The sequence below is a fragment of the Pseudopodoces humilis genome, chromosome 10 (genome assembly GCF_049639895.1).
Source record: "Pseudopodoces humilis isolate 2021_Gansu_Grassland_sample_001 chromosome 10, ASM4963989v1, whole genome shotgun sequence".
Taxonomy (NCBI): domain Eukaryota; kingdom Metazoa; phylum Chordata; class Aves; order Passeriformes; family Paridae; genus Pseudopodoces; species Pseudopodoces humilis.
The window spans coordinates 26984025-27000229 of NC_142209.1; the positions used below are offsets into that span (position 1 = coordinate 26984025).

Consider the following 16205-nt stretch of genomic DNA (forward strand, 5'->3'; position numbering starts at 1 on the left):
AATTCTGCAACTGGCAGCACAATCCCGATGCAAACAGCAACAAGCCCAACTAAAATGTTCTGTTAAAAACCCTGCTCTCCCAGAGATAACAAAGATGGATTTTGCACTTTTCACCACTCACACTCACAGAGACTCACCAACAAGCGCAAACACCACGACCTTCATGTAGACAGGAGAGAAACCCAATCCACGGACACGCTGTGCAGAGGGGCTGCAGCCACACTCCAGCAAGTGCCACCCCAGGCTGATACAGCCACAAGCTGCAACGTCATGTCCTGCACCACCACCAGATCAGACCTCAGAGCACAGCCACATCATCCCAGTGCCAAATCTGAGTTAAAACTCTGTCTCTCAGCACAGAAGATTAAGCTGGCCCTGAGAGTTTGCCCAAACAATCACACTCTTTCTGGTTCCAAAACTGGCTTATCCTTCTCTACACCATACTCCTGCTATGCTCTCACTATTGAAATATCATGACCAGCACACAGCTTTGGCCCAAAATGATAAAAATAGTACAATCTAGCACCCTTGTTCTGTTCATCCAAAAAATTCACATACTTGCCCATGTTGGCTCCTGGCACAATCCTTCACCACTTTTGCCTGTTTCACATACAGTGGCTGATCACAACAGCTTTACCTCCATGCATGGTCTTGAACACAAGAAAAATTGAAGGTGAACGTGCTGTGCTAACTGACCTTGACACCTGGGCTACAAGTGCTTGCACACTTTTTTCTCCAGGAGAGAATTTAACACTTGGATCTTCTCTTCTGTGTCTCAAAGGAGCTTGGAAGGAATTTTCAAAAATATTCAGTACTGGCCTCCTCCTGAAGTCAACTCCCTGCAATTTCAGCAGGAGCAGCAGGGCAAAGCAAGAGTTATGAAACCTTATGTTAAGCCCTTTCTGAGATTTTCCCAGAAAATACTGGGTAATAAAATAGAAATTTCCTCTTATCTGCTCTCACTTTAACTCTGTCTTCTCTGTTCAGCACAGATGGGGCTTAGGAGGTAGGCAGGACTTAGAGAAGGAACGGTAAGTGCTGACTTAGAGTGAAGTGAGTCCTGAATACAAACTGCTGCTTTCCTTGAACATCGTTCCTGTCCTATTTAGTCTTCTCTTTTCAGTCACTACAGAAGTCACTACTTCCATCAAAGAGTACAACTCGCAGTCATCGTGACTGATCACTGCCTCTTGGTGAAGGATTCAGGTTAAATCAAAGCCAGCTGCTTTACAGAGGGGCAGGCAGCTAAGAAGAAGTTAAGCAAAATAATAATAAAAAATGCAATCTAGAACCTACATAGATAGGAAATCTACTCTTGTGGTTCAAATAAATAACTCTAAGGTATTTAAGCCTCATGCACAGAAAACAATTTTGTAACTTTTAAGTCATCCTCTTGCATTGTTGTTCTGCCCTAATAACTCTGAAATGTGCTACTCATCTCTCCCAGTTAAATATCCTGTTTCACAAGCCCACTCCTAGATATCTGAAACTGCACAGCATTTCTATCTAGCTTTAGGCATCTAGCATTCCAAAGAATTAATATTTAAACTTATTATAAAGGAATGGGGATTGCGTTAAGCATGTAGTATTTAGCAAAACATTCATACCAATAAACTGCTGTGTTGCTTGTCTGAAGCACATTTATCATCCTTTAAACTCAAAAGAAAGATTATGCTCCAAAACTGACACATGTATCTATTTTCCTTTTAATACAACCAAGACTTAGACAGGATTAGAGAGTGGAAGCTATCAAATTTCAGTTTTAACAATACACTTAAAATTATATTATCTTTCTTCGCCTAGGGGATTGTTGACTTCAGTATTTAAGTGACTTAAGCATAGCAAATTGTGAAAAAGCAGTCAATCACAGCACTTATTTTAAATAATCCTACACCCTCTACCCCTTCCAGGGAAGAGCTTCATGTTAACATTTTTATATATATTACTGCTCTTATATCTCTTGATTATAGATAAATGAGTAAAGAAACTCTAATCTGTTGCAAGACATCACTAATTGGTATTTTTTCCTCTTATATTAGTCTTTGATTTACACCTCACATATGTTCTCCCCAGCCAGCACATGTAATTTATTTAGAGCACTGGAAGGCAGGCAAAATACATCATCTACTGTTATACAACCTTCTACAAGGTATTAAAATACCAGGCCCCTGGAGACACACTTCATATAGCTCAGCAAGTTCCAAAATAAACCAAACCACCAACCCCCTAAGCACATAAAATAACAATGGACATCTGTATTAAAAAGTTAGTTTTTTACTGTATTTGATGATGTCGCCTTAGTGTCATTTTTCCCTCTGGTTAATGTGCAAACAACAAGTAAGAATGAATTTGCTTTCTCCTCATTGTAAAACAACTAACAACTCTATAGCTCTCACAAAACTCTCTTATCACACACGTAAATGCCAGAATTAAGTGTAGCTTATGATGTTTTGCATTCATTTAACCCTTAGAATAAAATTGGTGCCATAAATTCAATCACAGTGCTCCTCACCAATCCATTCAGTAAGATAAGCACATATACATTCAAACATAAATGGAGAAGTCAAACATAATTATCAGACTTAAAGCAAAACAGTTGCTTTAAATAAAAAGATCTTAAGCGCTTTGAGTTGACAGAGATCAACCTTGTAATGCTGAAAAACTTAAAATAACCTAAAATACAAAATTTGGATCAATTTCCTATTACAGCTCTGGCAATGTCTCATCTGTTTTACAAGCAGTCCTCTGTCTACAGATAATCATTAACAATCATTTCATATAGTCAAGCTAATGACTGTAATAAAAAAAAAAAAAAAAGTCCTTGTTCCAGGTAACCAGTGAAGCACAGATTCTCAGAACAGAAAGTTCAGGTTCCAACCGAGATTTCACATACAGGGTGCCAGAAATGTAATAGGAGGGGAAGGAAAAAGGGGAACTCTTTGCCTCTATTCTTCAAAGCCTGTTCAGAAAGGTAGCGCCGCGCTAGTGTGCACCGATGGTTATCTGAATGGAGGGACCGGCCCTTGCTTTTCTTTACACGCCCCATTTACAGGCAATAAAACGGCCGGAGTGGTTTTAACTGGTCGTTCTATGTCACTGTAACGCTCCCTGCTCCCGGCAGAAGATAACAGCTGTGCCATATTCCCAAACACATACTTTTGCTATTGTTTGCACATTTGTGGGGCAAGATTACGCTGTACCACAGCCAGTGAGCGCTGCCCTTGCTTTGGAACCCTGTATTCCGAGTTACAGCAATGTGCTGGGAAACAACGTTGGGTGGCTGAGGAAAAAAAAAGAGCAAACAAACCCCAGTCTATTAAAAGCCGTTTCAGGCACTGTGAAATGATTACTAGATTGCACGCCTGGTTCGAGCCTGTTGACATATAATGATAGAAATCTGGAGTGCAAAATGGAGTGGTTTACATCTATTTTCCCTTTCCAATTACCCTGCCATCAACATCTTCAGCAGTTCTAAAATCACTAAAGAGCAGAATTTCTAGAATAATGGTAATTATGGTACTGAGCGTGGAAATTATATTCACAGTACTGCAGATTTCTCTCATAGTCCATACGTTATTTCACTTCCTAGCTTACAGATGGATTTAATAAAAACTTGTTATTTGTTCTACAAGCTTTTCCCTGTACACAGGAAAAATAACTTCTGTAATATTAGGATTGAAATACTGACCCAGCTAAAGTCAGTGGCAAGACTCCTAGTGATATTAATAATTTAGGGTAAAATTTTGTCCTTATTCAACAAAAAAACAAACTTTACAATAAGCAATAAGCAGTACAGTCTCCTAGAAGACAATCACTTTAAATCTAGCAGTTTCACTAAAAAGAATCTTAAAGCCTTTCCAGAATATAATCACAAATATACTAAAGATCCTCAACAAACACTTAACAGTTTATGTGTATACATAACATTGAATTCTTAAGATACAAATAATGTATTCAGTTATATCTAAATGATAATTTACAGTGCTCTATGTCCAAAAATTTGTAGTTGATGAGACTGCTCACAGGAAGAGCAATGTACATACTTAACTACTTGCAAGATGTAGACTTTATAGTAAGAAAAAAATTAAAGAAGAAAGGTATTTTTCTTCTCACTCCACTTAGCCCCATATATAATAACCTCCATTGTCGTAACATTTTAAAGACAGAACAAGTGATTTCTTATTTTTAACTTCTATTCCTTCAAACAAAACGCAAATCAAATAGAAGTTTTTCTTCCAATGATTAGACTAATTTCCTTGTTGAGAGTAATCTGACATTATCTATTATTCCATATAATTCTACACAATATTAAAATAGATACAACATTTATTCTCTTCAGCTTTTCCAGTAGCTGTAGTTTTTTTCATGAGGCAGAAAAGAGTTTTTTTTGCTTTGATTTTACAAGTACTGAATGCCTTTATATGACTGGCTGATCATTAGGTCTCCTGGTTTGTATTTGCTAAATATTCTCCACTAACGATCCCTAAATTACAATGGCTTTAATGATTAGATACAATTAAACCTCTTTTAAATTAAATCCATGAAAGTCCCATCTTCAAGTGAGTGACTGATTTTGCAACACACATCATTAGATGAGCTTCCTTCAGCATCAAGTAACTGAAAGTTTTTTGCCTATTCAAGACAAGTAAGCATTATAGGCCATTTAAGGGAGGACAGTCACAATTTATTCCAAATGAATTTGTGAACACATTCTCCAATTAGCAGTTTCCTCTCCTTTCTTCCTTTACAAAACAAAATAAGGCAAAAAAACAAAAACAAAACACACACCCCACCCGAAATATAGTTCTTAACTGCACATTCTGTTCACACCAACCTTCCTTTTTGTAGCAGGGTTCAAGTGCAGCAAGGGAACTAGAGTGAAAATAAGAAATAATCACTACTACAGCTCTATATAAAACTGAGAGTTTAGAGATCACCATACCAGTGAACCTGTCCCTGTCTCCTTATCAGCTTGTATCAGATTTCTCACCTCTAGGCAGCTGCCCTTACTCCAGTGGGGTAATTCAGGTGAACACATATACACAGATAAGGTATAAGGAAGAAAATGGCAAGATCAGGCCCAAGACCAGTCAATTCACATAGTAAGTCAAAAAACCAAAGTATATGCTTTTGCTTAAGATCCCAACAGTATAAGCTGTTACTTTCACAAGGACAGTCCTGATAACCAAGAAAACAGTCACAGGGGGATTAAATGGCAAGATTTACCCGTCCTTCTCAACAGTAGAAGGAAATTAATACATTTCAATACATTGGTTGTATGTTTGTTGAAAGCAGCTACAGTTAACAACAAACAAAAAAAATCCGAGTGCTTTCTCCTTGCCTGAATAAAACATACTGTCAACAAGGAAACATCCAACTACTGCAACTCGACCAGCTTATTGTTTTGCCCACTGTAAGTTAATATCTGAAGTGGTTGCTGCAAAGGTCCGGGCCATTTGGATGATTTCCCAGTGGCACAGCAAACAGGATAAATCTCGTCATTTCTACTGAGTCATGAATTAGGTACACTGAACAAAACTGGAAAAGAATGAAAAGGAGAAGTGTTTCCTGGTAACAACCATAATCAATGTCATTTAGAAACTGAGATATTTGGCATCTTTATAGATTAATCTTTTGTCACCAGTAAAGCCTTCCCAAAAGCTTCTTCCCTGTAGACAATAAGTACTGTGCCCTGTGTTACTTTCAAAACTGTAATACCGTAGCATGAAATTCAACAACACAGAACTAAACCCACAGAATCCCAGGAAAACACTGTAAAACGGACTTCATACCTTATGGTATAGTTATTCTATGCCAAATACCTCTAAAAAGCACTGTCTGTATGCAAATACTCTGCCTTATGACACATATGGAAATCAATGACCAAGAAAAGCATGATGCCTATCACAGCCAGCCACATCAGAAGGGATTGGCTGGGTGCAAACTGGGCATTTATTCTGAACAGCTCCCAAACAGAACAAAACATGAAGCACAATTCCAAAATACTGGTATTTTCAGCAAACAACCAATAGCTCCATCCTGAAAAGTTTAGACCCAAATAATCAAATTCCCAGAAATAATCCTCACCACAACCCATCAAGTTTTTGTTCGGCTGTTCAGAAAGTCCAAAAGACTTGCTCAGGCATGGAAGCATTTTTGCAGGATCATAACTTAAACACTGTGATGCAGCAGAATAACACCACAGAGACATTACAACAGCAGGATACTTCTTCCCCATTGTGATTACTTCAAAGCTGCCCTTTTTATTGTAGAGCAGTGTATCATTTTGATTCATTCTTCTTGGAAAAAAAAAATTAAAAAGTAAGACTCATTTAGGGAAAAAAAAACTTACAGGGAACTATAAAAATCAGTTCTGCTCCTGTTAGAGAGCATCTTTTACACTCCCTACTTGCAACTTTCAACTGTGGATAAACCAAAATGAGGAGGCACATTCTGTAATCTAACCCAGACTGCAGAGGGAATCACTGGGTACATGGCACTCTGGGCCTGCAGAACAGGAGAAGCACAGCACGATGGTCTGAAATCAAGCTGTCATCAGTTTCCTTCCCAAAATCTTTCACTGGGTAAATCTGAGTATTTCCATCACTTCCACTTCTTAGCTTTATCTTGGTATATCACATCCACATGGAGCTATCCCAGTCCTTGATCTTCCTGAGAGAACCAGGGTTGGTGGGAGATGGTTTGCACTGCTCCTTGAAAGAGCAGCAGCTCTCCTGTCTGCAGCACAGCCCGCTTTAGATACACTCTGATTTGTGAGCTGGAGCACAGTGAGCACTCCAAAATGCCACAGTGGACATTAAAGCACTTGCTGACATTGTACAGGTCAGAAGGAGCATTTTATCCACACATTTTATCCCAAACATTTTAAATGAGACTCAGAATTTTACTTTGAATTTTACTTTCCCTAACTCCTCCCAAAAATGTCTTACGGGGAGGGGAGAGAGAAAGGCAAAACCAAACCAAACGAAAAACCCCAACAAACAAACAACAGGAAAGCCAGTCAAAAACCTCAGTGTTGCCATCTTTGGAAAAATCCAACATTATTCACCAAATTCTCCCACTCAGTTAAATGAACCCTATCCTGCCCATGGACACCTACTTACTCCCATGACTCAAGTCACTCAAACACTGAAGCAATCGTAAGGTAACACCCTGGACAGAAAACATACTCAACAAAAAGAGCAATAAAATTTAAAACAATTTTTTTCCCCCCAGTGGTGAAAATGGGAAATTGGTCAGTCAGGGAAGATGAATTAGGAACCTTCTCCCATGCCCACCTACATCTACTGCAAAAGTCCCAAGTGAATGCAAAATTAAATTCTTCCCCTTTCTTTCCCTACACCCCTGTCCTCTGCAACAGCAAGAAATGCATGAAAACATGCATGAAAAGAGGGCTAAACAGCTCAAAGGAAAAAAAGATTTTAGAAGTGTTTCAACAGTCTGCCTGGACAGGGCAATGCCTGGGCAGGATTTGAAGCTAGTATGAACCCTGTCGAATGGCACCAACTTCACCCGTGGGACCACAAGGGACTAGAACACCCCCTGAGTGCCTTCCACAAGCAGCAGCTGCAGGAGCACTGCGGTACAAGAGCTTGTAGCTCTCCCTTTACACTATGCGAATCCTCCTTCTCCCCCCTCCAAACAGGAGGCTGTGTAACAGACCTTCATTTTATTCCTGCCAAACATTAACAACCTTTTTTTTTTTTTTTAATCAGGAGAGAAGAATTGCAGCATTAACAAACAGAAAAATAAAAAAGGTAATTTATAACTTGCTGCTCCACTCTGTCTGTATTCAGTGGTGATGAACAAACACATCCCAGAGTTAGTAGGACAGATCTATCACAGATTGAGGTGTTCATTAACATAACTTCATGGCAATGAAAGGTGCCATCACCCTAGGTAACAAGCTCACAAAAGAAAATGTCACTAGTCCAAGGGCATGTAGCCTCCTTTTAATTTTCAGAAGAATGGACAGAACTGGAAAAAATCCCAGTGAAAACAGTCTTACACTGACAAGGTACTGCACATACATATCTAAAATAGAGAATGGGAATGGAATCATATGAAGAAAAATATGAGAATTTAACATTCTTTTAACATTACAGAAAACACTGTCTTATCATTAATAACCTTAGGTGTACCTATGTCTCTGCAAGCAAGTTTGTAGCATAAAGAAATGCTCTAATTCTGAGCCCATCCAGTGATACCTTAGAGGGACTATTTAAAACTGAATTTTGATTAACAAATTTCAGCTGAGTTAAAAAGTTCTAGCTGAAAACTGTAATTAACTGATTTTTAGCAGGCAACTCCTAACCCTACGTCAGTGCCACTTCTTTAACGATGAACAGCTGAAAATCAGAGATTTGTTAACCAGCAGAATTTGACCTTTTGGGCACCAGGAATTCCCAAGTCGGAGGATTCACCGCCTGAATCCAGCATTTGTAACAACTCCTTGAAATACAAACTATAAAATCCAAGCAACCCTGGTGAAACTGCTGAATAAGAATCAAGTATTTATTGTCAGCCAGGCACGCTCACAAACACCCCACACACACTCCCTGGCACAAGCTAGACCAGCCCAGTCTTCAGCACCAACCCCGAAACAACCACCTTTGAGATGTGACCGCATGAGCGGCACCCGCTCAGGACAACTAAAGAAGATGCTGGTCTCAAGATCTTGTAAATACTATTGAGAGACATTCAGCGTCACACTGGCAAAGCACGGTCTGGTTTATCCTGTCCCTCCAAGGTGCTCAGGAAAAAAAAAAGTTATAAAGCTTGAAGTTAAATAAACAAGTTAGAAAACATACTGAAGACCAAAAACGGGAGCGGGGAGGGGGAGAGGAAAGCTTGTTACGTTTTTGTTCGGTAAATAGGTTTTTGGTGATGATAGTGTTCAGTTCGTGCATTTTCAAACTCACCCTTCACGCTTTGATGTTTCTGCTGCTGGAAATAATCTTTCGAGCCTCTAGCGCATCGCAGCTCCTGCGCCCTGGGCAGAATCGGAATCCTCTCGAATATGCTGGGTCGTTTGGGGATGAAATCTAGCAGAGGTGCTGACATTTCAGGGGGGCTCTGCTGAGGCTCCGTGTGGTCACTGCTGTTGCTGACAGATACTTTAAAGGACATCTGAGGATTCAAGTGAGCTTTACCAGCGCCGGGACGAGTCACCCGCGGCAGATCCTTCTGAGGCGCTCCGTGGCATTTGTCGCTCACCTCGACGCGGGCGCTGCCTTTCTGAGCCGCGGCGAGCTCACAGTGCATGTCCGCTTGCGGCTGCTGCCAGGGCCCTCGCCGCTCTCCTGCACCGAGCGGCACACGGGCTGTCAGCGCGGGCGGCCGCCCCGGACTCGCCGCCTTAGCCCTCCGCCCTCCGTCCCGCCGCCTCCCGCCTCAGCCCCGCGCCGCCAACGGCCGATAACCGCCGCGCGTGAGGCGGCGCAGCCCGCAAACCTCAACCCCGCAGCCCTCAGCCCTCCCGCCCGCTGTCTCACACACACCGGCCGGACGGGGGAACACCCGGGGCGCTCGGACCCCGGCGGCCGCTCGTCCGTGAGGGATGGGGCGGCGGTGCTGCGCGTCGGGTTCGCTCCCTCTCTAGGCAACACTGCCGGGCTGCTCGTAGTCGCTCCGGGGAAGGCGAGCGCGGCCGGGAGGGGCGGAGAGTGGGCCCGGCGCACGGGCGGGTTGTTTGGCGGCCGGTGCCTTTCAGCTGAGGCATCCGAACAGCGGCCGCCCCGGCAACCCCGGACGCGGTGGCAAAGCGGGTTGGCCGCCGCCGGGCTCGCCGCGGCCCCCGAGTCACCGGTCCCCGAGGGAAGGAGGGGGGAGAGCCCGGCCGGGCGCGGTGACAGCCGCGCCCCCGCGCTCCTACCTGGGAGGGGCCCGCCGGGGGGGCCGCGCTGCCCGCCGGCCCCCCCCGCCGCGCCGGGCGCACGGGCTCAGCCCCACTCCCCCGCCGCAGGGCCGGCTGCCAGAGCGCAAGCAGCCCGGGCCATTACCCTGGCGCGGCGGCGGGGCCAGTCGGGGCGGGCAGGGGGAGGGCTGTGCCGCCGGGGCCGCCCCTCGGGGTTTGGCAGCTGGTTACACCCGCGGGCTCGGTCCGGCTGCGCATCACGGAGCACGGCACGGGCATGGCGGGTACTCCGTGCTTGCGGGGGCCGGCGGGCCAGGGTCAGCTTGCGAATAGGTGCGCCCTGGGTCCGCACCTTCCCGGTAGGGAGAGTCACTGCAGTTGCCCTCTTGCCTCCCAAGAGGTCCATGATCTTTCCTGCCGCTACCCCGCTGCCGTGGGCCCGGACCCTTTCCCTTTGCCCGCGGTCGTCAAGGATCCTTGTGCCTGCCCCCAGGCGATCTGCTCGGGTGTGCGGCTGCCCCGGCACTACACATCCACAAGCCAACCCGCCTCTGAACAGCTGGCAGTGCCCTATAAACAACTTGTGTGCGAAAGCCACAGCCACTGCGGCATGTCACAGAGGAGCAGCAGGAGAGAGCAAAGCCTTGCCAAGGACAGGGGCTGGGAGGGAGGAGATGGGTTGGAGGTGGGTACAACCTGGCCAAGACATCTCTCTGGTGATGCAGTTCCAGCTGCATTCAGTACTTCAGTCTATGGACATGCATCATTCCCTGCCTGCCCTACAGGTGCAGGAGCTGGCCCATGCCCTATTAAGCTAGCTCAGAGCAAGCACCACAGCATAGTGACATTTGCACTGGCTCCTCCTGGGCCAGCTTGGGTCTGGAAGCAATCTAGTTGGGTTTATTAGCTTGGGCCTGGCTCCAAGCAAATGCAGACTGAGCCATGATGTGCAGCTTTGCACCAGAGAGCTGTACCAGTCCATACTTCTGGCTCAGGGATGTCTGCACCCTCCTGCCCTACATGCTGCTGTCAGCACAGGTGCAGCACAGCAGGTCTGTAACACACCAGGACAGCTCGAAGATAGGAGAGACTCAGAATCAGCCCTGATTTACATGGGTGTAAATCAGACAGACATCTGGTTGGAAATCCTGCTTGTTCACAGCAAACCTAAAGGAGAGGCTTGGGAAATTTAGCACAAGGAGGAGAGACAGCTACTGAACTGGCGTCTTGCTACACCCCTCCTGAGAAGCATCCCACTGTGAGACAAGAGATCTTCATCTTCTTGTAGCACAGATGCTGCACAGTGCCTCACTCAGAGTTTTATCTGGCCCTTAATAACATCTGCCACCCTGCAGTGTACAGAGTACAGGAATGGTCAGGACAGCAGGGCATGACTTTCTCTTGGCAAATGCTATGAATGTTGTGGATTTAGTGGGAGGGAAGCAACTCTCAATAAAAGATACAAGATCTTGAGATAGAACAAGTAGTTCTGGGAGAAGCAGTACTAATGACTCTCATTTGCAATGCCTCTCCTCATTCCTACTTAGTGTGGATGACCTGAGGTCTACCAAGCAAGGAACTTGCTAGCCTTTCCCCTCAATAATGGCAGTAATAGGGTCTTTTTCTTCTGTAAGACTGTGCCTTAAATTGTCAGAAGTTAATAGTGTCTGTCAGATGTTGTCTGGTTGAAAACTGGTAAATGTCCTCTGAATATCTTAGTGAGAACAAGAAGCTACAAAAAGGGAGAAAATCCCTACCTTACCTCTATGGGAAACAAAACTGAGTATCAATTAGCTGGCATAAATACTGAATTCGAATGGCAATATACCAGGGATTTATGAAAACAAAGCAAAAATTTTCAGTGTGTATCATCACACCACTTCTTAGAGTGGCTAACTTATGCCCCCATCCCCCAGTTCTGTCCATCCATGGGGCCCTGAGTACCAAGCTGTTCTTTTTCTTTTATTTGGAAATGCTAAAGGCACCTGGCAGTACTACCACAAGCAGTAATTATTTAAGACAGAAATACACCGTGACGACGGCCTAAACCTCAGTTGACATGAAGAGGCAGTAAAATTTACTGAGGGAAATATTATTCCAGAACACAGTGTAACCAGAGAAATCCCACTGCTTCCAGTGCAGGAAATAAATAGCATTTCGGTGGATCCTGAACATGGGCTCATCTTGTGCAAATTATTACAGCTATATTAATATATGCTGCCCAAATATCTGGAGGGAGTTTCCTAGAAAACGGGGAGTTTGGGATATATTGTGTACCTCCCTGGAGGGATTTTCTTTTGTGGTTAGGGATTTTCCCACAGCAAGCAGGGAGAAGCTCATTAACCCTTATCACTGCATTCTGTACCCGAGGTCGTGTGTGGCCTGCTCTGAACCGCTGCTTCTTTCCTTTTATCACCAATATCCAGCACTTTCTGCAAAATACCGGCAGGTGCCGCCACTGGCTCAGCAATCGCCCAGGGCTGGGCTGTTCCACGGGGAGGAGCGGGCACGGAGTCTCCTCCATGCGCTGCGCACCCTCTACAAGCCAGGAAAGGTTTAGACTGAAGCACATCACAGCTCCAACAGCACAGAGGGTAAAGGCCCTTCACACCGGAATTAATTTCTCTGTGGCAGATCGTGTCACAGAAATACAGACCTCATAGCTCAAGTTGCAGGTCCCCATATTCCTCCCACAGGAAATGAGGCCCCGTGGAGCCAAACCTGCGCTCACAGCGCTGTTTCCTCATGTTCCAGTGAGGCATTTGGCAGCTGCCCTGTCTTTAGTGGGACTGTGCAGCTGGGGATGCCCAGCCCTGGCCCTGAACAGGAGAAACAGGTGGTGGATGGACATCGTCTTCCAGACCTGGATGTGTCTGATAGAGACTTGACTCCTAGAGCTGTTTCAAAGCAATGACTTGGCCCCTCTGGCGAGTGCACAGACGTGGAAGGAACATGTGCTGGGAGAAACAAATGCTCCTTGAATAACTGTACAGAGGCAAGAGTTAAGAAGTCCTTTTTCTCTCCCTGCTGAATCAGAAGACACTTCATATGTTTTGGTTCTGGAACAAAGGTCAAGCAAGTGCAATCGTGGCTGCTGAGACTACTCCATGCCCTGGGTCACCACGACTTTGCTTCACGTACAAACTGTACAGCACACACTGATTCACCCAATTTTGTCACTACATGAGCTAGATGGGTGTCTCCCTCCTTGTGTCCTGTGAAAAGCAGTCATTGGCCTCTCTCCTCCATGACAGCAATAGTCTGCCCTTAGAAAAATGGGGGGAAGATTTCTTTTTATTAGCCTTCTTGTTCAACATTCCTGGTTGCCAAGAGCTGTGGTCATTGGTCATGGCATAGCTCACAGTTAGGCCACTTTGCTCTTCTCTCTGTTAATGATGTCACCATCAGCAATGCAAACATTTCAGTCGAGGCAGACAGGCCATCTTCAGTCCCTGAAGCTAGTCCCTGCTTCATTCTGAGTCACATATGAAAGGTGGGGTTGCAATTTGGTATAAAAAACATCCAGAGGAATGAAACTGCTTGCCTGAACATCCTCACACTAGGTCAAGAGGGTAGGACACAGGTGCTAAGTAATTAGAGACTTGCCCATCTGCACATTCGCTCCTAGCTGGTGACCAAAGAAAGAGAAAACAGCTAGTAGTCTAAGGCTAGCTTGGGCCAGAGTGAAATTGTACCAGTAAGGAAAACAAGTTTTTTAAAGTTTGATCTATTTTCCCTATTGACACCAACCATGATCAGATCATTGCTATGACTCTTTTCAGGGCCTACAGGTACTTTTGCAGATGCTCAACAACCTCTTTGCTCTGAACAGTCCCTGTGCTCACAGCTGCACAGGCAGAGGTGCAGTTTCCTGCCTCAAGAGCTGGATACACGTGACAGTGAGAGATCATCTGGTAAAGGATGGTGGTCCTTTCAGGGGGAAAGGACCTGCATGAAGGAGACTCCAGTTCACCAAATGCAGCCTTCAAAGCTCTTTACCTTTGTCACGAAGCAACGGCTGTAACCGGCCGCCGTCACAAACCGGATCTTCGAGAAACTCAGAGCAGCTGAAACCTCCCGTTCCCCAAGCAGTTCTGTGGGAGGAGAGGAATGAAGCAGAACGGATACAGGTAAGGTGAGCTGCACAGAGCAAACAAGCAGAGGTGAAGTACTAATCTTTAGTTCACATATTGAAATAATCTATTCCAGCAGGCAACAAAACGAGATTTTAAAAGGACACAATTGAAATTGTGAGAACTTTTTGTAACTGCTGCAGTGCAGACAGAGGTGGGGAGTGTTACCATAATACTGGGCAAAACAAGCTCTCTGGTGGGAGAATAACAAACTTTATTATAAATAACCTGGTTGCAAAGGAGATGTCAATTCACACACAGCAGTTTATTTACAAAGGCATGCCAAGTCTAGACTTGTTTTTGTTTTAATTTACTGCACCAAAGATAGCAAAAGAGCAACAACCAAACAAAAACTGAGCCAAAGGAATTGTCTCTGAGTATGCCTGTTTCTTAGAGATTGCCCATATCCCTTTAAGGCAGCACAAAGCCCTTCTTTATAGTGGTTGGAAAATTACCTCCTAAATTAAAGCAGCAGGGTCAAACTGACCACACATTATCTAGTGATGGACTCAACTATTGCCTCATAACTTACAGAATTGTTTATAGTTCTTGTAGTTAGAAAAAAGAAATTCCTCAAATCACGCTGACTTATCTTTCAAAACCAAACCTCTTTACAATAGCATATTTTGGGAAAATCACATGTTCATATTGAATCCACTGTTGTCTTGCAGAAACTGCAAGAGACAACCATCATCTCCAAAAGCTGCTGTAACACTACAGATCCCTCCTGCCTCCCCAGTTAATTGGCAGATGATTCCTGTGAACTTTGAGGAAAACACCTATAAGAAGGGTCCAACAAGGATCCATTCAGGATGTGGTTGTTTACACCTGCAGTTAGTTTCCTCAAACATTTATCTGTACGATTTCTCTGCATCAGTCCATAAATAGATCCATCTCTCACACCATGTACACACAACACAGGTAGTAAAAGAAACTTCAGTCATAAACAAACAAACCAACAAACAAAACCCCCACAGAACAGCACGACTAAAGAATGTTCAGCTTGTAAAATCCAGTCCTTGGCACTGGGACTTGCCAGGACTAGAATTGCTGGTACAAACTTGACTCATGCCTACTCTAAATGAGTTACAGAACTGGAGTTATAACATGACCCCCACTTATTTTGCCTGGGGTTCCATATATTCAATGCACTGAAGACAGTGATTGCTGAATGAGCAGCTAGTCACTCTTCTGTTTTCTCTTATTGGCACAGTGTCTGGGCCACACAGTGAATGTATTTACTGAACACCAGCCACGCCCTGTGCAGAATACAGAATTATTCATTTACTCCTGGGCAGTTATTTGGTGCCCATCATGCAGCAGCCTACTGATTTGGACACAAACTATTTCGTTATCATCACTGGAGGTGAGGGAGGGTGAGGTTAGGCTAAACCCCATTTTACAACAGGGGCCCAGAAGCCAAAATCTTCAGTTTGAGTGCTAAACTTGTGACAAAGATCGATTGCTTCCCTCACCCTTCACTCCAGGTTGTTTAGCATTTCCCATCATTGTCTATGGTAAAACTCATTTCCAGTTCCATGGGTTAAATTAAACCCTTGGTGTCCCAAACAGAACATGCAGAATCTGGGAGACTTGCAAACTGGCCATCTGTGAAGAGCTGAAGTGCAAAGCACAAAAAACACAAACCCATTTTTCCCCTACCAGTTTGCAGCTAATTACAAGAGCAGACTTTCTCTTCCTAAAACACACTGTGGTTGCTGATAAAGCTTTCCCAGAACTGATTGCCTGTGTGCAAAGACAAAAGCCCCTCAGTACCCAACTCTGAGATGCAACCGTGCTCAACCCAAAACTTTTACTGCCCCTGACAAGGTCCGTGGCCTGGACCTGCTCTGAGAAGTGACCTCTGGCAGTGAACAGACAGGGAACCCAGTGCCTTACAGAGCTATTGCCCCATCTCCCTGCTCCTCAGAGCTTGCCCTGGAGGTAGGCACATAGTCTGTCTCTCCAGCTGAAACTTCAAACACTAGGAAGCCCACAGCTGGAACTTGCTTAGCAAGCAGAGAATGATGCTTACACGTAACCAACAATATTTGACTCGCAGGAATTTATATATTTCCATTCCTAATTCCTGCAAAATTCCTCCAGGGCTCTTGTCATACCTTTACAGACAAGATGCATGTATAAACAACAGCCCACCCCAGCCCTGTGTTTTAGGAGGCAGATTTAAAAGTGGA

The 16205-nt window shown here is 44.5% G+C and overlaps 1 protein-coding gene across 4 annotated transcripts in view; it reads right to left on the reverse strand.

Annotated features, from left to right (window-relative positions):
* Positions 1-13927, reverse strand: part of GLIS1 (GLIS family zinc finger 1) — a 183769-nt gene extending 169842 nt beyond the window's left edge. For 3 of the 4 annotated variants that reach the window (XM_088060386.1, XM_088060385.1, XM_005521176.3), the window contains exons 1-2: positions 9522-9761; positions 8943-9323 (exon numbers count right to left, since the gene is read on the reverse strand). In XM_088060386.1, the coding sequence (XP_087916512.1) occupies positions 8943-9285 (343 nt within the window). In that variant the 5' untranslated portion in view covers positions 9286-9323; positions 9522-9761. Of the gene's footprint in view, positions 1-8942; positions 9324-9521; positions 9762-13876 lie in introns of those variants that run through there. The other variant, XM_088060384.1, reaches the window with a different exon arrangement.
* Between the last annotated feature and the right edge of the window lie 2278 nt (positions 13928-16205).